At 36.8% G+C, this 27,214-nt stretch overlaps 2 protein-coding genes across 2 annotated transcripts; both read right to left on the reverse strand.

Annotated features, from left to right (window-relative positions):
• Positions 1 to 1,649: 1,649 nt before the first annotated feature.
• LOC140137508 (transmembrane protein 26-like) lies at positions 1,650 to 8,118 on the reverse strand. Its single transcript, XM_072159223.1, has 3 exons — positions 7,859 to 8,118; positions 4,136 to 4,325; positions 1,650 to 3,585 (listed from the first exon to the last, which is right to left on the reverse strand). Exons 1-3 carry the CDS (start codon positions 8,056 to 8,058, stop codon positions 2,566 to 2,568), a joined length of 1,410 nt encoding a protein of 469 aa, XP_072015324.1. The 5' UTR covers positions 8,059 to 8,118; the 3' UTR covers positions 1,650 to 2,565.
• Positions 8,119 to 26,110: 17,992 nt separating this feature from the next.
• Positions 26,111 to 26,620, reverse strand: LOC140137092 (uncharacterized). Its single transcript, XM_072158751.1, has one exon. The coding sequence runs from the start codon at positions 26,618 to 26,620 to the stop codon at positions 26,111 to 26,113; it is 510 nt and encodes a 169-aa protein (XP_072014852.1).
• Positions 26,621 to 27,214: the final 594 nt, after the last annotated feature.

The following is a 27,214-nucleotide window of genomic DNA, read 5'->3' on the forward strand; positions in this document are numbered from 1 at the left end:
GGTCTGATAATTATATGATCAATGGTCTGATCTACTTGGGTTCGATCCTTTTAAGAAAAGAAAAAATAGCTGATCATTTATAATGCATAAATGAATAAAGTAATGTAGTTACACAATTTGAAACATTGAGGCCGTTCTATTTTTCAAAGGTCATTTAACTGTTAAATGTAGTGGACTATATCACGCATTGATAGGTAGCAGGTGGAGCAAATTTTGTCAGCGGTTTTTGTTGCCGTTTGTTCGCAGTGCCTATTTATCTAAAAAAATAAGAAAATTAAAATTAAATTAAAAAAAAAATCACAATATTCGTTCGTAAAATGGGCACAAAATCCAAACACATTTCTTGACCCTTCTTCGCATAAAAGTGGGGGCATGCAGAAATCAAGATTCGAACAAGTACCATTCGCCATTCAAGGCGCACCCTCTACCGACTGAGCTAACGGGTCAGACAATAGAAGGGTGTAATTTTGAACTGAAGAATATTAAAAAAATATGAAGAAATTACAATGTTATAAAAAGATTTACCAAAATGAGTTAGGTATAACGTATGAAGCGATTTACAAATTAAGTCCAATGGCACTTTGAGAAAGAATACCTGAAGAAACCCCAAAACATTTGCTGCTCTAGCAACTAACCTAATGACCTAAAGTATTGGGTCATGTCACGATATTTTTTCTGAGGCATTATGTCCAGGTTGCTCAATTTAACATACACGTATCCTTAATGCTGTTGAGATTTTACAAGGATGGCGCTTTCACATTTCTAAGAATCCAAAAGCGCCATTAGGCGAACGTTTACGGTAATGTATTGTGTAATGTGCATGTATGAGAGGCCCATTTATTGTCGGATTTCTGTATGTAGAACACGCAGTTATTAACAATTGAGCACTTTTAATACACATTAACGTTTTAAAGCAAATAAAATTCCAAAATATGGTTTTCTGTCTTTGCTTGTCACGTGGTAAGCCTATGTTGAGTTTGCGACGGTGAATCAAGTACCCGAGATGACCTCGTTCAGTCCAACTTTCCAGAAAGTGACTTTTGCCTGAGACAGCTGCTAACAGGTGTCATGATGGAAACCTTTTTTGGTCATAGAATTGCGATTGTGAGACTGAAAATTACACAGAAAACCATTTCTGCGTTACTGTAGCCTGGTATTATTCAATGTATTTTCAATGTGGCTATTGTCTGCTCGTAATAAGCTATGGTCCATGAGATAAATTTCAATAACAATAGCATGGTCCAACACATTTCAGTGTGATTAGCACCATTTCAGTAGGAATAATGTATGGCCACTCATTTTCAGAAGTGGTTTAGTCCATTTTCAGTGTGATTGGACTGTGACCTAAATTAACAAAAGAACTCTTTTTAAGTGTAACTCTGCAGTTTCAGTGTGATTTGCATTCGCAATATTTCATAGTATGGTTGAGTTATTACCCCCCCCCCCCCCCTTAAGCTTAAACGTCGGTAAAATGAAGCTGAACATCTCCAATAAAAGTAATTACTCCCCCCCTTAAAGTTGCACTTACAACAATACAAAAACACTCAGATATTATTACACAAATTAATTTCCATTATACTGAATACAAATCAATTGATTTTACTGCAACTTTCAAATCTTGTGTTGCATTGATTTAAATGTAAGCTATGATGTCAATATTTAGACAATTGCTACAAATGAGGTGTCAAAATGCGCAGAAATAAATTCTGCTTCCAACGTATTTTACAGATTTGTAATATATACAATAGCCCGTTTTTTAATAATGGCCATTATTTTACTTCATTACTTTTTTTGAGATGTTTATGTAATCACGGTAATGTTGGTTTCTACGGCAAAATTGCATTACCCGACATCAGTCTCGTCTGATATTGTAACATGTTTAAAGTCATATATACAAAGGTTCAGTATTTAAAAAAGGCCCAAAGCGATTCTATTATCAAACGACAAGAAGGATGATTGTGTCCCATGCATATGCCAATATTATTTGTTAGTTTTCTGCTTCGAGAAAGGAGATATAATACAGAATAATCATTTTATTCAGGTTTTTACTAATTTCATATCAGTTTCAAACGGGTAATACAATGAACTTTATAAAGTCTGCACAAAAAGTAACTCAGCTGTTATAAATACGCCTATAGATTCAGAACAAATAATTGTTTTCACAATAGTTCAACATAAAAAGAATGATGATTTATTTTCACGCATTTTGATACCCCATTCGTCAAATGTCGTTCAATATTAACAACACAGTAGTGCTTTTACAGAAAAATACCCGAATTTAAATGGACAAATGGGGTATCAAAATGCGCGTAAATAAATCATCCTTCTTTTTTATGTTGAAATATTGTGGAAACATTTATTAATTCTGAATCTATAGGCGTATATATAACAGCTGCGTTACTTTTTGTGCAGACTTTAGATTGAATCAATAAGCCATTTATAAGAATATTCAGAAACTGGATAAACGTTAGTATTTTCAATTTAAACATCCCGTGACTATAAAGTATTATTTCGACTTATTTTAAAGTCATTCTCTTCTAATTTGTCACTGCTGCGAGAGATATTTTAAGGCTTGTCGTCGACACTACTGCCAGACATATTGCCGTCGACACTGCTGGGAGTGATATTTTCAGGCTTGTCCTGGACACTGTTGCTAGAGATATTTTCAGGTTTGTCCTCGACTATGCTGGGAAAGATATTTTCAGGCTTGTCCTCGATATTAATGCGAGAGAAGTCTGGGATATTTCCAGGCTTTTCTTCCACAATAATGGGAGAGATATTTTCAGTGTCCTCGACACTTTTGGGAGAGATATTTTCAAACGTGCCATTCATTTCAATGTCGACGCCATTTTCAATTTCACGACCCTTATTCTCACCACCATATGAAGGCATTTCTTCATTGGGTGCAACATTATCTATTGGTAAAACATCCTGCAGATTATATTCCGTTTTGTGATCTCTTGGGTGACTTCCTGTAGATCTTGGGCGTCTTAGAGTTTCGCGAATGCTGGTTATAAGTGTCGAATTTCTGTTACCATCTTCGTCGACTTTGACACACAAAAGCGCCCACAAGCGGTACGCTTCGATAATAAGGTACATGAAATTCTTGCCTATGAAAAACATCGAGGCTTGACTGAAAATTTTGAAGTAGAATAGGAAGAACAATCGCATACAAATAAAAGGACCATCTTGCAGAATCATCACAGTCACGATTTCCCAAACTTTGGACCTGGCAAAACGATTTAGAGTTGATCTTTTTTCTAATGCTGACCGTGCGGCAGCACTCAACCGGTGAATTTCTGTTGTATCGAAGTAGATTGGGAATTGTAGCAAGCTAACAGTCCACAATACCATCACACCAATGAGGACAGACTCTAAACAAACTCCTTCGTCACTTCTTAATCCAGCTGATAGGAACTCTAAGATGTCTGCTGCCATGACAACATGTAAAAGTACAATATTGGCCATTTTATTACCGTTAATACCATGTGAAGGCAAAATCCAGCGGCCGGCGATAAGAAAGAACATAAGGAATTGCTGTACCGTTATAGCCCAATTATCGGAGCTAAATTCCTTAAAAAAATCCTGAAACGAAAAACAAATTGATTGTAAATACTAGTAAATGTTGTATGTACATTTTGTTTTGTGTTGATATTTTAATTTAAACATATAAATTACATCTCTAGTTACATCAGTCTCTGGCGTACAGTTTTCGAGCTATAGGCAATAAGGTAAAATGTCAAATGGTCAAATTTGAAAAATGTTTTAAAAAAATGAGCGTGGATGTTAATGTATTGTCATCACAGGATCCGGTGTACATGAATGAATGAATAAATGAATGAATGAATGAATGAATGAATGAATGAATGAATGAATGAATGAATGAATGAATGAATGAATGAATGATGAATGAATGAGTGAATAATGAATTATTGAAAATGAATGAATGAATAGATAATAATTGACTAAATGAATGAATGAATAATGAATGAATGAATGAATGAATGAATGAATGAATGAATGAATGAATGAATGAATGAATGAATGAATGAATAAATGAATGAACAAAATAGTTCTTTGTTCAGATATTCTAAAAACAATAATTGAAAGAAAAATTAATGATCATCATCATTACCTCCAGGCCGTCTATCAATGATGCATTACGCCTAAACAGGTTGCCCAATTCATTGTCTTCAGTATATTTAGTAGAGCACATGATGCCGTCAACCCCGGGCCCAGTGATACGGCCCTGTAGTATCTCATACTCCATCAGCCAAACATTGGAAACCACACTGGCAATGTAGATGAAAATGCATGGCCTGAAACTGAAGGTTGCATAGATTGACAGGGAAGGGTTACATTATTTAGAATTGTTATTAGTTAACTAATGCCTGAATCTAACACGAGTTTTAACTTTGTGGCTACATAGGGTTCCGTGCATTGGTGTCCTTTGGACACAGGGTGTTGTGATGCGTCTAGTGCATTAGCGAGGTATATTAGTTTTTAGCATGTAGTTTAGTGCTTGCAATTTCTGCTTTCAGCTTTTGCTGCTGACCCCCCCCCCCGGGGGGGGGGCACTTAACACAAATGACCATACGCATACGGGTATGCTCCCCGGAAAGACCCCCTTTTGGATTTCGCAGCTCCGAAAGACCCCCTATATTTGACCAAAATATACATACTACAGTTACTGTCCGTTTTCCTATACACAATACACAGAGCTCTCACAATTGACGCGTGACCTCTACAAGTAGTGTATGTTAGAAGTATAGGCAATTGCCTAGTTAACGTCAATGTGTGAAAAATAACCGGCCAATATTTAAAGTATTCTCTGAAATTCTAGAAAAATATAGTTCTGTAACATGTCCTAAATTTTTAGCTAATTTAGGTGTTTGGAAATATTCGCACTTTTGTGTTTTAGGAAGGATATGTAAACGACAGATAACACCAATAAATATGAAGAAATTATTTCCAAACCATTATGCTTCTCATTTTCAAGAACGCTGGTTAACAATAAGCAGACCATTGTCTCATTTTGTAAACAAAAGCTCACACAGAATTGTTACCTTGTGTTCGCTTTATAATCGTTCACCCAACTGAAACTATAATACCAGCTCATTGATCATTGCACAGGTAAAGCAGAAACATGTGTAGTGTGGATTTAACCAGAGAAGATCTGATTTAATCAGTTGAGCTGTTTTCAATGAGTGTTATCTTGGTTTAATAGCTTTTAATGGGGTTTAAGTCCTGCAAAGGTCGTGGTGAATTCTACTGTAGACATGACTGCATCATGAGCTCCGAAAGACCCTTGATTTTGATCATTTCAGCTCTAAAAGACCCCAAAATTGCTTATTCCTCATATTTCTGTTTTTCGGGCCATTTTCAACCAAAAAGCCAAGAAAGACCCTTGATTTTGACTGTTCGCAGCTCCAAAAGTCCCCATTTTACTTGTTCGCAGCCCGGTTCGTAGCTCCAAAAGATTACCGGTACGCCGTCAGCTCCCAAAGACCCACCAACTTAAAATTCCGGGGGAACATACCCACCAAAAATTTTGATGTGTCCCCCCCCCCCCCGGGCTGCTGGCTAGCCGTAAAGTGAAAAGAGAAGCAGATTGCGTAAGCCTTCCCCTGCCAGTACATAGCCTCCCAGCGACAAAACACGGGTACCCCAGGGGCCCTGTAAGGGATCTCGAAGTAGCATTGGGACAAAGATGTTTTACTTTAGTAAAACCTAGATACGCTGATGCGTATACTGATGCACGGCAGTAAACGTAACCGTTCCGGCTGAAATCCAGAAATGACGTCATTTGTTCTGGTGCTGCCACTTCCGGGTAACGCGGGAGAAGAACACGCCTTTTGCAAACAAAATGGCCGACAAGTCCCGGCCCCTTTCCAGCGAAAATGCAGTTTATTTAGCCAATGTGAACATGGCACAGTGTCATCGACCCTATATCTTCATGGCAGAAATCGCCATGGTAGGTTGAATCCACAGCCACGATTGGCCATTTGGTTCAGACCTTTGAAGCTCTTTGAGACGAATAATTAGTCGAGGGACATGACTAAGGCTATTCACAATAGCCGGGTAATTGATCTTGGTTGTGCGTGAATAAGCTTGTATACCCCATTGAGGTCAATGGTCATCGACTTTTATACTGCCTAGTAGTGAGTGCAGCTGTACTACACGATGTAGTCCATACAGGACCAACGCAATATAAAATTAGAGTTTTGGTCCGATTTTGAGTTCAAAGCGCACGGCCAATTTTCAAAGCACATTCTAGCGACCATCATATCTGTTCAACACGTATTTTCAAGTGTATGAGACCACATCTGGTTTCTTGAGAAAAATTCATTTATGGGAGATATTCATCATTTTCTAACCCGGTATCCGAAGATTTTCGTCTGATATCAAAATCATGCATAGCAATTCACGTGTATCGATCCCGTGTATTCATTTTAGTGTCTCTGCTGCACCAAATAATTATTAGCCAGGCGGTGTCGGTGTGCATGGGGTCATCGCCAGAAATATTTTCCTATCATATTGGACTAACACGTCAGCTATATGGTATTTCACGATATAACAGTAATAAAAAGAAAACTGCAAACGTTCGTTCGTCGGATTTTTGACGAAGTGACCAGCTCTAATAACGTCACTATGTAAACAACATAGAGGTATAATAATTAATTAGGTAACCCCAAATATGGAAACCTCCAAAACTATGCAAATTAGGTGTTCGACGAATCAGAATACGATCAGCCCACCTCCAAAATTATGCAAATGAGTTGAGGCGGTTACGTGAACATGTTCACTAATGCGACTCTTGTGTATACCGACCTCTGTGCATTGGGACCAGAGATGCGGCGTGCAGTGGTCAAGATTACTGAAGGAGAAGTGAACTGGTACCAACTAGCACAAAACAGAGATACATGGAAACATCATGCTGAGGCCTTCATCCTGCAGTGGATTGATAATGGCTGGAAAAGTCAAAAAAGTAAGGGTTCCGTGCAGCTGGTTTGGACAAAGGTGACAGGCAGGTTAGAATTAATCGTTAGAGTGCCCTCTTTCTGTTTAACCCGACTGTCAATTCTGAAAAGTGAGATATTTTGGTTGAAAAATGTGTTTTTATTACTTTTTTATCAATGTTTCTCAATTTTACTTATGACCTCTGGTCATTTCAGCATGAAATGCATATTATTTGGATTTTCCATTTAAATACATTATAGGCAAAAAGCAGGGAGGTCGCAATAACAAATCCTTTCGTGCAACATTTTTGGACAAAGCTTCTAATGGTGTTAAAATTTGTCTACACACTCTGATCGTCTCATTTACCCCATTTACCTGGCTGTCATTTCCGACACGTGACGCAGGCTGAGATATTTGGGTTGAAAATGCATTTTTTGTGATTTAAAAAAAATTATTTACCAAAAAATGTGAATATTCAAATAGCTATAACTTGAAAGTAAATTTCAAGGTAAAGTATGAACTTCATATTTGCTGTGCAGAATACATGTCACATTTATATTCAATATTTAACAAAAAAATCTTTATATCTTGATGAAATATTTTTGGGGAAAGTTAATTTTACATGGTTAATAATGGATTTTTTTTTAGTTTAAGATATTTGAAATACAAAGGATACAAATGTGAATATAGCCTTTTAAACGTCACGTGTATCCACTTATCTTCCATTTTTCAATCTTAAATCTTTGTGAATTTTGCGATGTTTGGATAAAAACTGAGAGCCTTTCACTCACACGTCACACTGTCACACATACATACACACATAAAACATTCGGTGAAGGACAGTAAGATGTACGAATGTTAAGAAATCCCGAAAAAAAGCTAGTAAATGAAAGCTTACGTTTGCCATTCGCCATATTTGGTAAACTTCAGTGTCAACACACATTCTGGTAACAGCAACAATGGAATTAACAACATACACCACAAGTAAATAGAGTCGTAAACCGACACGACTCGCCATGTACATACTACAGCATGAGCAAAGAAGATTAGACGCATCCCAACGGCTCTAATAAATAATTCTGCTGTAATTATCGCCATAGCTGATAAAATATCTCAAGTAAAATAAATTTTAAAGGTTTCTCAAAATACAATTTTACATGAACACTAAGCATGTAATGTAAAGTAATGTAATACTGTACAAATCAATATTTTCGCGAGAAGATATTTTCGCGATTTTGTCAATTGCTCGAGAATTAAATTTCGCGGTTTTGATATTGATACAATAGAAACCTAATGCAAATGGTTATTTTCGCGAGTTTTTATTTTCGCGATTTTATGTCCACTTGCGAAATTCGCGAAAATAAAAACCTCGTGAAAATTTCTACAGGTAGAATGACCTGATTAACCTTCTGTCATAGAAATCACAATGAAGTCATTCTCAGTTTTCATGCTTGATCACCGAAGTGTGACAAGTTCAACGATACGCAAATGACACGAGTTAAAAAACAAAATGTATTCATTTCGGATATAAAACATTGCAATATTGTCAGCTCAGAGACGGAATTAATATGAGATTTACAATTTCAAAAACGCTTAAATTTAAAAACAGAAAAACATACTAAAAATTGCAAATGTTATGAGTCAAGTTTGTATAGGTATTTCACATGAAATTAATATGATTCAACTTGCATCACAATTACAAGAATGGGTCAACTTTCACATACTAAATAAGTATTGTAGTGCACACACATCAACATTATCATGCACCACATATCATGATCATTGCACATATTGAGCAATGTGACATAAATTATTACGCCACCCCTTACAATTCTTTAAAAGCAAAAGAACTTCATATAAACGAGCCAAAAAAAAAAGAAGAAAATTCCAGGGCTCATGTCGTATACCCTCTTGGATTGGGAGCCAACACTATACCAGAAATAATTTCCAAATTAGAAAGGGTGTTTTTGTTATTCTTGCACCTTTGATGCAACTTGTGTTTTTAACTTTATAGACCAATAGTAATTGTCCAAATTGCAGGCAAATTTAACTTAACCTGCATTTTCCCCCTCTGATTTATTTTTCCCTTCCCTTCTTTTTGGATTTGGTAGGGTGGTCTTAGAGGTTCATAGCAACTGTTTGCTCCAGCCGTCACTGGATTTTTTAAGTGTTCCTTTTATGATATTGTGTCATTTTTTATGTATCTTGTGTGCAATATAATATTTTTGATTTTTGAAATTCTGTGCCAGTGATATAAGTGTAATAAATAAATAAATAAATAAATAAATAAATAAATAAATAAATAAATAAATAAATAAATAAAATAACATGGAAAAACAGTGGCATGATCGACGGGAAATACAGTAAATCCCCAGCTAGCCAAAATACGTTTTTAGAACGGTAAAAAACGTTTCACTTTGGTTTCAAAAACGTTTCAAAATTGCGTTTTATAAACGTAAAAGTGTTGAGTTTTGAATGCGTTTTAATAACGGTTTCATGTAACGTTTTCAAAACGCCATTATAACCTTATAAAAACGTATCACTTTGGTTACGAATACGTTTCAATATTACGTTTTAAAAACGTAAAATGTGGCGCTTTATAAGCGTTTTAGTGACGTTTTAAAAACGCCATTATAACGTTAAAAAATTGTTAAAAAACCGTTCCTGGAGGGTGTGTGTTACCTTTGGGGAACAACAATGTAACAAACATGGAAGTTTGTATTTATACATTTTTGTTAAGCATGTTAAGTATCGCAAAACAGTTAACATTACAACAATTCTTTAGAACTTCTGCAGCAAACGATGCGACGTTATGGCTATATCCGTACATGATCCGTATAATGTTTTGTGATTAGAGTCCAGACGAAAACTCTGTAGAAAAACATGAAGCCGTTAGCTAACGTATGACCCCGACAGCTCCATGTTCCTATATAGGCTATTGTAGTTCCCGTGGTTAAGTTTCTTCTTACTGCCTGCAATATCAACATGTACTTGTCTACCCCGGTGTCTATACCTGTTTGGATTATAATAAACTTGGGCTAAAATATACACGATAATGTATATTATAGGAATATACTACGACCGCGAAACTACCCACTTTGCAGCTTGAAGTCTGTGATATTGAATATAGGCCTATACATGTAGGATGTGTTCGACTTAAATATCCAGATCCAGAAGCTCGCATTTCTTTGACATGTATGGTATATTGGTAAGCAAAAATTGAAGGAAACTCAAACTTACCCGAAAATATCACTCAGTTTTTTGGAAAATATTAGAGTATCCGATCCCATCAGTTAGTCATGAGAGTGTAATGCAGAAACAATACAAAAACTACAACGATATAAAAATAATTCCAAAAGCAAAAGAACATCATGCTGATGTGATATGTGTATACGCCTATTATACACAGACATTTATGTCATTTCTCCTCAAAATAATCCTGCAGCGGCCGAGCGACGTGTTGATTTAAAATATAATAGGCCTACTATAACTATTCAGTAAAAGTAAGATCATAAACTGCCAGTCTGTCCAGTGCGACATGTACATGTTTGTAAAGGGCGTATTACACTAAATCACTGCGCGAAAGGTGCAATGGTGATGAGTTCCGGTTAAACGTATATGGCTACTGGAGACAACGTAGTGTCCTTAGGGACCATGTTCTTCGTGAGGTTGACATGTTCTGATTTAAATGAAAGATGCTAGCCTATTAATGACTAAAATAGATATGAAATTATACAAATCGATTTCACAAGAAAAGTAGGCCCTGTCCGAATTACTGCTAACGGAACAAGTTTTAATGCTAGTTTTGGTGTTGAAATAGCGGCGTCGCTTTTCAACATTTTTAAATAAAAAACTGATTCTATAAAGTTCCCCAAAATTGAAGCTTAAATAAAATTTCAGTCCTTAATTAATACAGGGATGACGTAAAAAAGTGACAAATATTGTCACGCCTGGTAGAAAACGCCGTTTGAAAAAGTTGATTTTTACGTGCTTTTCAATGGAGAAGTTATTTGGTGGTTTACGCCCTAAACCGCTAGCTGGAGTTCAAATGTTTCAAATCTTAGACCCTATCAGGGTCAAGAACGTACCGTACGAACTCATTCCCAGTACGCGAATTGCCTGCATACGTGTTATCACTTTGCAGCCAGAGCAGAGCTACGAGGTTGAAAAGGTTATTTGAACTCTTGCAAAAACAATAAATTTACGATCTTTCATAATTACAAACGGCAATGAGACAAAGCGTTCAGAAGTTCATCGATTTTTGCAGGTCAATACAATGTATAGTAGGCATATGTTTTCCTATCAGTCTGTTCATGATACATTTCATCGAAATATTTGCACATCATTTAATAAATGAATATATGAATACAAAAGCCACCCAAGTCCATACTTTAGCCAAATTGTGTTAAGCATGGGAAATTGTTGCTATACATAGGCCTGTCATATGTATGAAAGAACAACTCAAATTCATCCTCTGTGTCTATTGAGCATGTGAAAAATAGCATGTATGAAAGAATCACCCAATTCCATGTTTGAGTCTTGTAACACATTGATTGAAATCCAGTATGTATAAAAATCCACTTGTAACACATTCATTGCTAGAGAGTGACTTTTGAAAAAAAAATGGGTTTAATAAAGGAAAGTGTGTGGTTTATATTACATGGCAGAATGCTTATCAACATTAGGCCTATACATACCTGTGTGCTTTATTTAGTATTATCTTACTAGTGGTAATCTCATTCTAACATTGTTGTCTCTGTATATGATTCAAAAAACCACCCATGAACCCCACGAAGTCCCTGAAATGCTAATCGTCATCCCTAATACAGGTTAATCCACTCATTTGCATGTAAAACTTACCATATTGACCAGGTAAATCTAACTGAAGGAATTAAAATGATACACAGGTTTTTCTCTCAAAATCACTTCCCATGGACTTGGGTGGCTTTTGTATTCATGTATTCAAATACTTATTGAGGATTAACTTTCAATTCTACATTTTGGCAACTGACTTTTACCATGATAATAATGTTGATGATGATGGTGTTGATGATAATGATGATGATGTTGATGATGACGATGATGATATGATGATGATGAATGGCAACATACGATTAATTTAATGATGACAAAATAAATTATGCCTTAACTATGTTTTTACGAACATATTTGGTTATAATTATATTCTGTTCAATATGCTTGTTTTGTGAGCATTTTGCACACGTTATTTTTTCGTTATTAACACGTGCTGGTGCAACCAGTCAGCAATCAAGAAACCAACTATTACAAGGCTACGTTTTTAAAACGCATTTAATACGTTTCACAAAAACGAAACCAAACTAAAACCAATTTAAAACGTTTTAAATTCTTCTATAATTAACTCACTCTTTCTTTCACCTATCGAATTCGATGAAGTAGTCAATCTTTGTATGTCACTGAAGTCTGGAGCAAGCAATGGTTATTTTTTTTTTTTTTTTTTCATTTTTTTTTTATTAGAAAAAGCATCGTGGCCCTAAGGCCAAATTGAGCAATTTTTACAATCATTAAAAGACATCAAAATATTACAAAATTACAAATACAAAATATATAAACAACAAATTTAAATTCAAATAATGCAAGATAAGAGATGAAAAATATTGCACAGTATATAAATGGATATTGCTACATATTAAAACATCAGCATGCAGGTGTGAGTCGGTTCCGGGAGTCGGTGTGGGTGGAAAAAGGGTACACAGGTGAAGGGTGCATGAGTGCACGCATGCAGATGCACGAACAGTGGCATGCCAGCACTCATGGTCCCTTCATCTCTGAACACATACAACACCCAACCACCACAGAAAAACAGCCACTCACACCTGCACACCCCTACTCACACACACACCCCCACAACCCTAATTCACACCACAGCCACACCACACATATCACTGGACTCAAACAAACTCCAAAAACACCTGGTACTCCCTCGTGCTCCCACTCACACATACAACTAAAGAGATCATATATAAATAATGACACCTGCATACATGTAATACATCAAAACTGTTTAAAATCACTAAAAATGGCAAGTGCAAAAGGATAACTACTGATTCAATAAATTAATAAAATATGGTACTGGACTATTAGCAAACCTGGATGTTCTGACTGGAATTTTTGATATTGCACTTGAATTGCGGAGATTTCTACCATGGGCTTCAAACCTAGTGGGGGGAATGAGATGACTAGTACGAGCATTGGTTGATAGCCCTTCAGCAAATGAATGACAGAGTAATTCTCTTCTGTTAGTTAAAAAATCAAGATTGCACGAAGTAATTGCATCATCATAAGATGTATAGTTCCAACCAAGTATTGTCCTACATGCCCGTTTTTGGATTCTTTCAATATCAGCAGATTGTTTTGATGTAATACTTGAGTGCCAAACCACAGCAGCATATTCGAGAACTGGTCTAAGGTAACTTTTAAGAACAATGGTGAGCTCATCTTGAGAGAAGCCAAATTTTTTAAAGTGCGAAGCATAAAAGACGCCTATTGGCTCTGGTTAGCATGTCATTAACCTGGGCGTCCCATTTTAGGTCATTTTGTAACCAGAGACCGAGCACTTTCGCTTTGTAAGGAAGAGGCTCATTACCAATTCTCAAATCTGTGTGTAGTGGCTCTGATCTACCAAAATTAACAAGTAGAGCCTGGCATTTGGATGGGTTTAATTTAAGGCTATTGTTTTTGGCCCACTCAGTAAAATCATTCAAATCATCTTGAAGACAGCCTTTAACATTACGATGACGGTTCTCACCAAAGGTCATGTCATCAACGTATTTCCAGTATTGTGATTTGGCATCTGTGGCAGCATCATTAATAACAATTTGGAATCCAATAGGACCCAGTTTTGTGCCTTGAGGAACCCCCCCCCCCCTTGACCGTAACATACTCAGATAAAGAATCATTGAATTTCACACACTGCTGCCTGTTGTGCAAAAAATCACAAATCCATAATCACAATTATGATGGCATCAAGCCTGAGGTTATTAAAGCAGTCAGCACCTTAATCGCATCCCCATGCTCATATTTTTCTGTCTTCTGGTTTTGTTCCCCATCCACTCAAGATCACTAAAAGTTGTTTCCATTTTTAAAGATGGTGATCGCCATAATACTTCGAATTACAGACCAATTTCAGTTCTTCCTGCTTAATTTCTAAAATTCTTAAGCACCTGGTCATTAGAGGTTGTTCAATTTTATTTCCCGATTTAATTTACTTCATGGCTTCCAATTGGTTTCTGCTCTAACCGTTCCACATAGCCATCATGGAAGTCAACGATAAAATTGTTACCAATCTCGATAACAAAAATCACGCCCTTGGTATCTTCCTGGACTTCTCGAAGGCATTCAACAAGAGTAACCATGATATTCTATTCTCTTAACTCGCCCATTACTGTATTCGTGGGAATGCCTTCGATTGGTTCAGGAGTTACCTTACTGATAGGTCCCAGTTCGTTAACTTTAATCATCACAAATCAACCAATTGCGGAGGTCCACAGGGCTCGATCGTAGGACCCTTATTGTTCATTTTATAATCAAATGACATTGTGTTTTCAAGTAAGTAAATTCTTTCATTAGCCATTTATGCTGATGACACCAATTTATAGGCTTCACATAAAAATTTCAATCACCGCATACATTCAGCTAATATCGAACTAACATGGCTCAAAATAAACAAACTTTCCCTTAATAATATTAAGAACCACGCAAACACAACACATGCTTAACGTATCATGACACTGTTTTAATCACTATTGAAAATAAACCTATATAATTATATCAATTTCAAGTGATAATTCTTGATGATTATAGATGAAGTATACAGGTATCCTTTATCGTCTTAAACACTGGTTCAACGTTATTTTCTCTTTATTCTATATTCTATTTTACCACCACACATTCAATATTGTAATAGTATATGGGCTGACAATGATAATTGCAACTTATTATGCTTAGGCCATCTTAATTAAATCCTGTGTCTCAGAGCTGCCGCGCGCGTTAGTAAAATCCGTAAAAATCATGCGCGTAGTCCTCTTTGAAAATCAAGAAATTCATTTCTTTTATCTCTTTTTATTTTTTTTTAAACAAAAAGGCGAAAATAAAACTCAAAATTCTTATTTGATTTCAAGTTTTCGATTTTTTCGCAAACTTGGACACGAAAATAATAAAAGAAAAGAATAGTAGTTTGTAGCAGTGACTCTTTTTTTCTGCTATTCCAACATTTGCAACATTGGGTATTTTTTGCACAAAATGCTTGTCCGAAATCCTGTACTGACATATAATAAAAATTAAAATAAAGAAAAAATACAGTTTAAAACACCGCATTCCGCATTAGGTTTTCAATTTCTCAAAAGCTTTGAGACATATGATTTAATTAAGATGGCCTTCTCTATTCACATCTATTTATTACCTCCCACACACACACAAACCTTTGTTTAACCGTTTAAATACACCTACAGTTTATGATATATACAAGTATCAAATTTCCCTCTTTATGTATAAGTTCAAAAATGTTTAACTTCAAAATATTTTTACTGATTATTTTTAGAAGAGTAATACCTTCCATTCTTATGGAACCAGGTCCGCTGAACTGTATAGACCTCACAACTTCAGATCTTGCAAATAACACAATTGAGTTGGAATGTTGGAACTGTATTTTCACTAGTGGCAGAAACAGTTTCAAAGTGTAAAGCGCTCCACAGACTCCGAGTATTGTACGTACAATATTGTATGCAACATATCTACGTTATTTAATCTATTGCCATTCTATTTCCAGTAATGTTTAAGTTCTAACGAATGTTTGATGACGAAAAATCGATAATATGTTACATACAATATGTAGCAGAAATATATTATCGATTTTACGTCATCAAACATTCGTTAGAACTTAAACATTACTGGAAATAGAATGGCAATAGACTAAATAACGTACATATTGTACATACAATATTTTACGTACAATAAAAAGTCTGTATACTGCTTTAGTGTCTTCGCCAGATTCCTTTTATGCTTCTTGTTATATACGCTGGCGAAGTTACGTAATTAATCGGATTAATTACCATAGCAATAGGTGAAAACAATTTTGAACATATCGCGCTGCACTACAAGCAGGTTACACTCATCACCTGTGTATATGTCTGCAATCATAGATTGAATACAATACTGGTCTTTTCAAAGATACTATTCTTACAGGTGCAAGTAATCAGAATAATATGGTTCAATGAAGAGGTACCGCCTGAACGTATCAGTGCAGCGCGGTATATTCAAAAATTGTTTTCACCTATTGCTATGGTAGTTATAATCCATAGTGTGCTTCATAAATTTAGTTCAGTTCATTAGTTCCTTAATTCATCCTTAGTTCATCTTCCTTAAATGCCATCAACCCATAAACTAAATTTTGTTAAAATAGTCAAAGAGTGAATGATGCAAAATTATTGATGTCATACTGACAACACTGATATCTTATGAATTAATTGGCTACTTTCTAAACATGCTAAAAAACCTTTTAGACCCGGAGCTCCTCTGAAAACCGTTTTTGCATATCTTAACTCTTAAAAAAAGGTTCAAAGTAGTTTATAACCCGTATTTATAACCTCAAATAGTTCTATGAAGAACTAATATAGGTTTGCGCGAAGGTCAGAAAGAAGAACAATTTCAGATATTAAAATGGTTATGTAACGGGCAGAAAGAACCTTATTAATATATTTCCAAGAACCCTTTTCTTTTGATTGTATTGTATTTAGAACCTCTTTAGAATTTCTTAAGTGTGTGAAGGGAAAAATAAGTAATTTGAAAGATTTACGTAAATGTTTAAGCAAATCGCATTTATGAAAATAGTCAATATAATTATATTATAGCAACACTATAACTGCATACTTACGTTGCCCAAGATGCAAATTCATATAGGGGTTTACCAAAGACAATTATACATAAAATCATAATTAATTATTGTAACTGTAATGACCTAAATTTTCATGGTTGGAAAATTGGCGTAAATGTGGAAAATCGGTGTTAAAATTTCTTTTTATTTTTGAAATGTCAGCCCCAATACCTACCGTACCACATTTGTCAATATGAAGCAACTTGATTTTTTACCCGCCACCAAATGATATTACCATAAATCAGTCTTAATAAACTAAATGATCTTAAAAACAAAAGTGGAAGAACACTGTAGTTCTACCTTGTTTTATGCCAGTAATTTACGCATAATATAATTATTACTACTGTTTTGTATAATGATCCGTTGTCTGAATATATATGATGTCATAATATGTGATTCAATGTGATTTGGCGGCCATTTTGAAAAGCGCCCTATATAATAGTCTTCATCTTAAGGTTATATTGAATCATGGTGCATTCCTGTACCTTTGACATTGATAAATAGTTGGAAAAAGATTCAGTTTGTAGTCAGCAGTGTCTTAATGTGTAATTAAATGGAATTTGGCGGCCATTTTGAAAAACGCCCTCTAGCAGAGTTGTTGATAGGTTACAAAATTTCTACCCTCACTTTTTGTCATGTCTCAAGTTACTCATGAAGAGTAACTTAGGGTAAATTTCGTGCACACGCAATCTGTCTCAGACAACGGATCATAACACAATTGCGATTTCTTGATAAGAAATTAAAATTATTATTGGAAATGATTATCTAATGCTCTTGAAAGTTAATATAATCTAATCTAATCTAATGTCTCAAATAATAACATATCTCATAAAATGACATTACAAATCTTTATTGTTAAATAAATGCTTATACAGGGTGTCCCATGTTTGAACAAAATATCAAAAATATATAGTCAACAGTATATCTAATTTTAATAAGTGCAATACCTGTGACTTTCATGGAAATAGCTTGATTCGTTTTGGCGTGCATGCCATTGCTATTACTGAAAATGGACGAAAACTGCATGTGTGTAATTTACAGCGCAACGGCTTCATAACACATGGATTCTTTATCACCATCGTCCCGCCGCATTGTGCAATATATTGGAGAAATCCTACATTCTTTTATACGAAATACACCAAATTTGGCACAGATGTAGAGCTTACAACGCTGAATAATTCTTGATATAGGATTAAGTGAAACATTTCAATATGACTTTGGATATTTAGGTTGAAAAACGTACTTTTTATGCGATTTTCATCACAATCTTTACCCAAAAAATGTCATTATTAGAGGATAACACTACCTCAAGGATCCCCTGCAGGAAATGTTCATTTTCTCCGTTACATAGCTGTGGGTTTGTCAATATACTGTGGCATAAATACATGCTGTGACACTAAGGACGAGCCTTCACTATACTTTTATGAAAACCCCATCTCTGCCGGCATTTAAAATGATGAGACTCACACACTGCAATAATTGTCTTGAAAACTGCCGCCAAAGAAAGAATAGTTTCAGGTCACTCAAGGTGTAACAAATCCTTTATTCCATACAAGGATTGCTTCCTAACATCATAAATAATTGATAGATATCGACTATTTAGTTGAAGTAAGAACAGGACACGAGAAATATACTGCTTAACATTTTCCAAATAACTTTGTGCTGAATTAGGGGTTCATTCATAGGATTGAGGGCATAAACAGCGATCATGCCCGAACATACCCGTTCATACATACCCAACATTCTTAGCAATTCAATACAGATGAAAATAATAAGGGTTTACAAGTTTAAATAACATTTCCATACCGTTTCCTTCATAAATTGGAAGAAAATGAGTACGTCTACTTGCAGGAAGCAGCTCGGCTCATGAGGTCAACGACCGGGAGTCAACGCGTGATACGCGTCATCTTTTGCGCTCCGCGTGAGATGGGCGCGGTGACATGCGCGTGTACGCAACACTAGCAAATCGTGGATCGTGTTAATTGGGTTCCAACGCTGTGACGCAGCTTTTTTATGCCCTGCGTACTGGTCATAAACGGAATTTATGACCAACAAAAAAGGGCACAAATCCAATCAGAAACGTCGTTATATCGTGAGTATGTATGAACAGTTAGTAATTTTACAGGTTTTCAAACAGGTAATTTTGTCAAATTTTTACACAATATCATGTAACTTCTATTAGAAACGTCCAATTTCTAAAATCTAAAATTCCCATGAAAACTAAATATATGTTAACATTAGAATGTAAAACAATACTACCAATAGTAATGCCCTTCATACCTAAAAAATACAACATTACCGGTATAAATCATTCTGGGACACCCATCCGTCGCCTTGATAGTATGCTTTTCTCCATGCCAGATCTTCTTGTGCCGCCATTATCTACACAGGAAAAACACGAAAAGTGTTCATTTATTTTCTTTAAAACTGTAAAATATGTTGCATCCTGTTTTATTATTTGGCCTATTACTTAGCATACTTTGCATATCTATTTGGAGCGATTCTTACTTTTGAGCAGGCGGTGAAATTGACGGGCTCAATAAGCTTCAATTCGCCGTAGAAGTGACGTCATAATCGGATTAACTACCATAGCAATTATAGAGGAATACAATTTTTGAATGGATCTCCCTGCGCTACAGGCAGGTTGCACTCATCAGTTCTGTATGTGTGCAATCATAGATTGAATACAATACCGCTCTTTTCAAAGATACTAAATGGTGCAGTACTTATACGCTAATATACGCTAAATAACGGATACGGTAGCGCACTATAAAGACTGGAAGGTGGTGGGGCTCTTCCAGCCTGCTGCGCCGAGCACCTCCCTTAAGGACGTCCCAGAATGGAAGGCCCAAGAGGCCGCTTGGGAACGAGAGTTGTGACACCTGACTGTGACACTCTCAATGAGTAGTGAAGGCCTTCTCGATATTTTTATACGTTGCTCGTACAATTAATTACCATAGCAATAGATGAATCCACTTTTAAATCGATCGCCCTGCACTACAACGTTCACGCGGTACCTCTTCATTGAACAATAGATGTCAAAGAAATGTTAATCACTCGCACCTGTAGGATTAGTATCTTTGAAAAGAGCGGAATTGTATTCACATCATGAACATGGAGCTATCATATCCGTGAAGGGGAATTATGAGCTTGTCACTCAAATTGACCATAAAAACGATTAAAAACAGCCGGGTCTAAACACGCGATATTCAAAATTCCCGCGCCGAAATCGTCTAGTGGAACGACGTCATGGTTATTTGTGCTCAATTGTTGTCAGCCTTCATTGTATTACTAGGACGTCATTGCAATGGACAATCTCGGTGCCCGGGAATTTTGAATATCGCGTGTTGAGAAACGGCTGTATTATATATCGTTTTTATGGTCAATGTGAAAATTAAACCACGTGATTCGTGCTTGATAATTGCTTTTCTAACATATAAGGCATAATGTTGTGATGCGTAGTCATCCTTTAATTTACCTGTAGTGATAAGAAGTTGGGAGTAATCTGGCAAGCGTCAATCTCAAGTGATCTCGTCTCTTTGCGTCGTCGATAACTTATACAGATCCAGCATGCACCCATCATTAATATTATCAAAATTGGATCGACAATGATGAAAATCAAGTTGAGTGTTGACATACCGTCTGAAATACACATCATTACACATTTTGTTTATTATTACACAAATATTCATCCGGTGTAAAAGTCATGATGGTGATGAGAGAGATAAGGAGAGTGCGACACTATCTCAGCGTCACGTTAAACTATACACACTCCATGTTTTTAGTGACGTAAATTATTTTTGAGATCATTTAAACCTCACCAAAAAGCTCAGCCGTTATAAAATATACATTATACAGTCAGTACTATAATATACTAGATTTCGCGGTTCTCGGGTCGGGCGGTTCTCGTGATAGGCCTATTTCTAATTACCCAACACCCGTTACCCATATACCTGCCCTGACGTTTTAAACTACTATGAAATGCGTATCTCAATGATCAAGACCAAACTTGACACAACAACTCTCTTTGTTTTGTAGCTGTGATGATGCTTAGGCCTACTTCGGTAGTTAGGTAGGCCTACCCATAATCTGGAAGCCCATCATTCGCTCCTTCCAAGCCCTGTCCTGCTACCACATTGAAGGACCCAAATTAGTATCTGGACATGGATATAGGCCGTTACTAAAGTAATGAAATCAATCGGGAGAAATAGGCCTATTGGTCCGATGAGATGCACCTGTTAGTCACACTGTAATGCTTTCCGATGCGCGCACTGTACTCCGCGCCCATTGATACTCCGCGATAGCACACCGCGAGCACGCGATAGTGCACCGCGCGAACGCGATAGCTCGCGGACAGAGGGACGGACGGACGGACGGACGGACGGACGGACGGACGGACGGACGGACGGACGGACACGCCATGATTAGTATTATGATTAAGCGTGTTTATATACTACAAGACTGGATTAGGTGTTCGATATTCCCCCCACTTTCCCCGTGAGTATTATATACAACGATTTATGAAAACCTACCGTCGTCATCATCAGAATCACAAGCATTACCCATCCCGTCTGAATCCGTACTTTGGTCTAAGCTATCGGGACAATTATCACAAAGATCACCAATCATATCTCCATCCCTATCCAACTGATCAGGATTGGTGACATCTGGACAATTATCACAGTCATCGCCTATAGCATCGGAATCAGAATCGGCTTGGTCATTATTGGTAACATTAGGACAATTGTCACAATCGTCACCATGGTAATCAGAATCCATATTGTTTTGGTCAGTGTTGGATGTACTGAGACAATTATCACAAAGATCACCAACCAGATCTCCATCCATATCCAACTGATCAGGATTTGTCACATCTGGACAATTATCACAGTCATCGCCTAAAGCGTCGGAATCAGAATTGATTTGGTCATTATTGGGAACATTAGGGCAATTGTCACAATCGTCACCATGGTAATCAGAATCCTTATCGTCTTGGTCCGAGTTGGGTATATCGGGACAATTATCACAAAGATCACCAATGAGATCACCATCCATATCCATCTGATCAGGATTTGTCACATCTGGACAATTATCACAGTCATCGCCTAAAGCATCGGAATCGGAATTGGCTTGGTCTTTATTTGGAAAATTAGGGCAATTGTCACAATCGTCACCAACCAGATCTCCATCCCTATCCATCTGATCAGGATTGGTCACATCTGGACAGTTATCACAGTCATCGCCTAAAGCATCAGAATCAGCATTGATTTGGTCATTATTGGGAAAATTAGGGCAATTGTCACAATCGTCACCATGGTGATCAAAATCCATATTGTCTTGGTCCGTGTTGGATGTACCGAGACAATTATCACAACGATCACCAACCAAGTCTCCATCCCTATCCAACTGATCAGGATTTGTCACATCTGGACAATTATCACAGTCATCGCCTAAAGCATCGGAATCAGAATTGGTTTGGTTATTGTTGGAAATTGCAGGACAATTGTCACAATCGTCACCATGGTAATCAGAATCCTTATCGTCTTGGTCCGAGTTGGGAGTATCGAGACAATTATCACAAAGATCACCAATTAGATCTCCATCTCTATCCAACTGATCAGCATTTGTCACATCTGGACAATTATCACAGTCATCGCCTATAGCATCGGAATCGGAATTGGTTTGGTTATTATTTGGAACTGTAGGACAATTGTCACAATCGTCACCATGGTGATCAGAATCCATATCATCTTGGTCCGCGTTGAATACTTCGATACAGTTGTCACACATATCGCCCAAACCATCACTATCCCAATCCTCTTGACCTGGGTTGGCTATGTTAGGACAATTGTCACATGCATCAGCCGCATTATCGGTATCGGAATCATTCTGATGTTGGTTCGGTATATCGGGACAGTTGTCACACACATCGCCCACACCATCACTATCACCATCTTCTTGACCTGGGTTGTCTATGTTGGGACAATTGTCACATGCATCACTCACATTATCGTCATCCAAAATATCATCCTGATTTGGGTTCGGTATATCGGGACAGTTGTCGCACACATCGCCCACACCATCACTATCACCATCTTCTTGACCTGGGTTGTCTATGTTAGGACAATTGTCACATACATCACCCGCATTATCCCCGTTATCCAAAGTATCCTCCTGATTTGGGTTCGATATATCGGGACAGTTGTCGCACACATCACCCAAGCCGTCACTGTCAGAATCCTGTTGATCTTGGTTGGCACCGTCATGACAATTGTCACATATGTCACCAAGCAAGTCAGTATCGGAATTGGCTTGATCTGGGTTGAAGTCTCCCACGCAATTGTCAATACAGTCAGGGTGCTCCATCACTATCAGTATCTGTGGTATCTATGAGAGTAATAAAATTCATCAACCACAGTCACAATCTAACAGTAGCAATCAATACACACCTAAGATTTATATGCCTAACTTTACACACCTAAGATTTATATGCCTAAATTTGGCATTCATCCAAGAATTTCGTTGTAAACTTAGTAGTAAGATACCAGTGCTAGTGTTGGTGACTAAAATCTTTAAAATAAAGGTTTGAAAGTGTTTTAGCATGCCTGAAGGATAATTAACAAATTTGGCTTGGGCTACACTCTTCAAATTAGCGGGCATTTTTGGTAGGGTCAATTAAGTTCAAAGAGGGGTCAAAATTATAAAATATCCCAATTCTTTCACACCAAATACCAAATTACTCTTTTGGTCATAAGTAAGTAATCCAAAATGTATAGTTTGTACTATCTGCGACCTTTAATTACAATACTATGTGCAGAAATGTGACACATACATGCGTAGTGTAGACGAGTGATGGAGTTGGCTACATACCGAAAAAACTCGATAGTTAGCTTACTATCGGGCGCTTTTGAAAACATGAATCTGTATATACCCAAGTCCGGCGCTTTACCAACTGAGCTAATAGGGTTGAGACAAACATTTGCAGATTTACTTGTTTGTATATAACTATATCGATGATTTGCTCATAACCCTTCACACTTTTGTGGATGGGGCTCTTCATGTTTGCATGTTTTAAACGCGCTTGATAGTAAGCACATATGCTAACTGTCGAGTTTCTACGGTAGTCTGGCAGAACCTTGGTTGAACCTGGAAATTTTGTGTATAGTTTTTTTGAGGGTTGATTTGTATAGCTGATGTTATCCTCTTTTAGAATGTGCCGGGTGAAAATTGCTCTCCTTGAGGGTTTTGAGAAATTTAAGATGGCGTAAAAATGGCCGCCATTTTATATTATTGGGCATAACTACTTTCAGATTCAACCTAGGTTTGGGGGGGGGGGGGCAAGGAATCATTTAAACTATTTATAAGGTCAGGCAGGTATTACATTATGGTAAATTCAAGATGGCTGCAAATATGGCCGCTATTTTATTTATCGGGTATAATTTCCTTCAAATTCAACCTGGCATGATGATTTTACAAGACGGATGCCAATATAGCCGTCAATTTATAGTTTTATATTTTATACCCATCTTCATATTTAAGGGAAGAAGTGCACCAAAAATCATATTTTAAACTAAACATGCTATAGGAACTTCATCTCAAAAAAAATCTCATTTGCATATTTAATTGGCGGTCATCTCGGGTTTCAAAATAGTTACGAAACACAACCGTTGATGCTAGAGTTTTTTTTTTATTGAAAGTTAAAAGCAGCAAAAAAAGTGCGGAAGTAGAATTTTTATAAAATGCTAAGTCCAAAACCTGATAACGCCAAAAATGTGACGTAAAATGGCCTCCCGTTACTCTTTTGAAGGCGCAAAAATGCAAAAACGAGAATAAATTCCTAGAAACACCTTTTAAATTTTTTATGCAAATTAGATGGCAATTTATTACATACAGCAGGTAAAAGAAGAAGGCACTTGATTTATTACAATTTGTTGTGAAGATAACATGATAAAAGCTTATTTGCTTTTTGAGATACAGATTTTTTGACTGTAGAAATGTTATGTTATCACCACTTGAAAAACAATAAAATACATAATAAATATCACTGCTTGAAAAACAATAAAATACATTAATAATACATTTGATCGCGCAAGATGCTCCACTTCAAATTTACCTGGAATGACAATGAAATATGGCCATAAATGGTTGTTTTTGCTGCACTTCTTCCCTTAACTTATGGTGGTCATTTTGATCTGTCATCTTTGGTATCGGTAGTCATATAATCCACTGCGACTTTTGTCATGGTCGGTCTGAATTACATCATATGAAATCCAAGATGGCTGCCATTTCAGCACCAGACTAGAATTGCTTTCATATTTTGGATTTCATACCTAATATCTACACAGGAGGATAACCCCTACCTGTATACTAAAAACTATTGGACACCAAAGGTAAACAAGGTACACCAGAATTTAGGAAGTTGAGGATACATACTTTCGTAACACCTATCATGACAATAAATACCAATGTTGGAACAACCCCTTGAGTGGCATCCCAAAAGCAAAGGCCCCAAGGCGCCATTTTTTAGCAAAACTGCCATCCCTGACAGAGTTGGAGGAAGTTATATTGAAGAAGAGAACAAATCTGAGAGGAACAAATCTGCTCCAGGTATGAATACTATTCCATATCTTGTATACAAGAAATGCAGAGTAGTCCTAGCAATAATCCAGATTATCCTGAAGGGAATCAACAGGAAGAAAAAAGTGCTTCTGTCGTGGAGAGTAGGAGACGCTTTCCTTATAATAAAAGAGAAAGACAAATCTAAACCAGAATTGTTTAGAAACATTACGTTAACTAATGTCAGTGGGAAAAGGGTTTTTGCAAGTGGTTGCCAATCGCCCGCTCAGTTTTATGGTGCAGAAGGGATACATAGACCAACCCATTGAAAACATTGAAAATGCCAAGCAATATGCTAGAGAAATTGTCGTGGCCTGGCTAGATCCAGTTTGCTCTTCAAGGTATCACGTTCCATCTGACATCCGTAAATTGATCCACAACTATTATGTTTGTACGAGTACATACGGAGAATTGGACAACTGACTGGTTTATGTTGGTTAACAAAGTTCTTTGTATCTGATCCAGAATGTTCACTTACTTGTGTACGTTTCAACAACACCTGTTGTCTTTATCAACACTTGATGGGTAGTGACTGCTATTGGCAACCGACGCTAGAAGTAGTTCCAGCGTTGATCTTGGAGTTGCCAGTCTTTTTTCCTTCAAGGGATTTTCTTGATCCCTGAGTTAGGAACTCATCAAAATGTGAGAGAGTTGGTACTGTCCTTCATCTCTGTTCATGGTGGTGCCCCTTCGCTTTCTGATTTCTATAGCCTCCTTTATCCAGTGAGTGTATCTATTTTGCTCTGTGCCGATGACCTCAGCTTCCCCCCATCCTATGACGTGATTCTTGTCGACGACATGATCAGTAATGGCTGACTTATGTGTAGTTGTTAACGATTCCTTTCTCCCTGCTCTGGTGGTTACCGTTTTACTCACTTTCTCCGCCTCGCTTTTATGTTCTTCAAGTCTCGTGCCAAACTTTCTGCCAGTTTCCCCTATGTAGGACAATTCGCAGTTCATACAGGGAATCTTATATACTGCATCAGTGGTGTTATTTGGATCGCGTTTGTCTTTCGGGTGTACCAGTTGTTTTCTGAGAGTGTTGTGCGGTTTCATCGCAGTAGAAATGTTGTAATTTTTCATAACTCTAGATACTCTTTCTGTGACACCCTGTACATAAGGAAGCACAACCATGCCTTTACTCCTGGTTTTATCATCAGTCTTTTGCTCACTTTCTTGGGCTTGACGCTTTGTATCTGGTCTTTGACCTTTTAAAGGTCCAGTCAGGATAGCCGCTAGACTATGCCATAGTCGAATTTTATTAAAAATATGTTATTATTAGTCATGATGAACCCATTTCGTTGAACTCAAAATTATACTGATGTTTATTAAAATTAAAGTATTCAATAGTAAAATGGTCATAAAGAGTTAAAAATATCAGACGATTAGTGACAATAAAAGTAATTGAATGCAACATTATCTTGCATAATTATAACGGCTCACTTTAATACTGAACAATTCTGATTTTGGAATCTACCAGTTTATTGATAGCGAACCCCGAAATTTCGACTATGAACTTTGAATTGTAAGCAGAACTTTACCCCCTGGACTTTGCTCTCTAAAACACACTGTCAAGCATACTTGTTTATCAGTCCATTAACCACAAGTACGCGCTAGATGTTTGATGAGAGATTAACTTTCGCGTCAACACAAAAGCGCCGCTAATACCACAGACAGCTGTTTACGGTGTAGTTAATGGTATTGGCGCGGGCCCAGACGATTTAAACC

Source organism: Amphiura filiformis, chromosome 17, assembly GCF_039555335.1.
Source record: "Amphiura filiformis chromosome 17, Afil_fr2py, whole genome shotgun sequence".
NCBI classification, from domain to species: Eukaryota; Metazoa; Echinodermata; class Ophiuroidea; order Amphilepidida; family Amphiuridae; genus Amphiura; species Amphiura filiformis.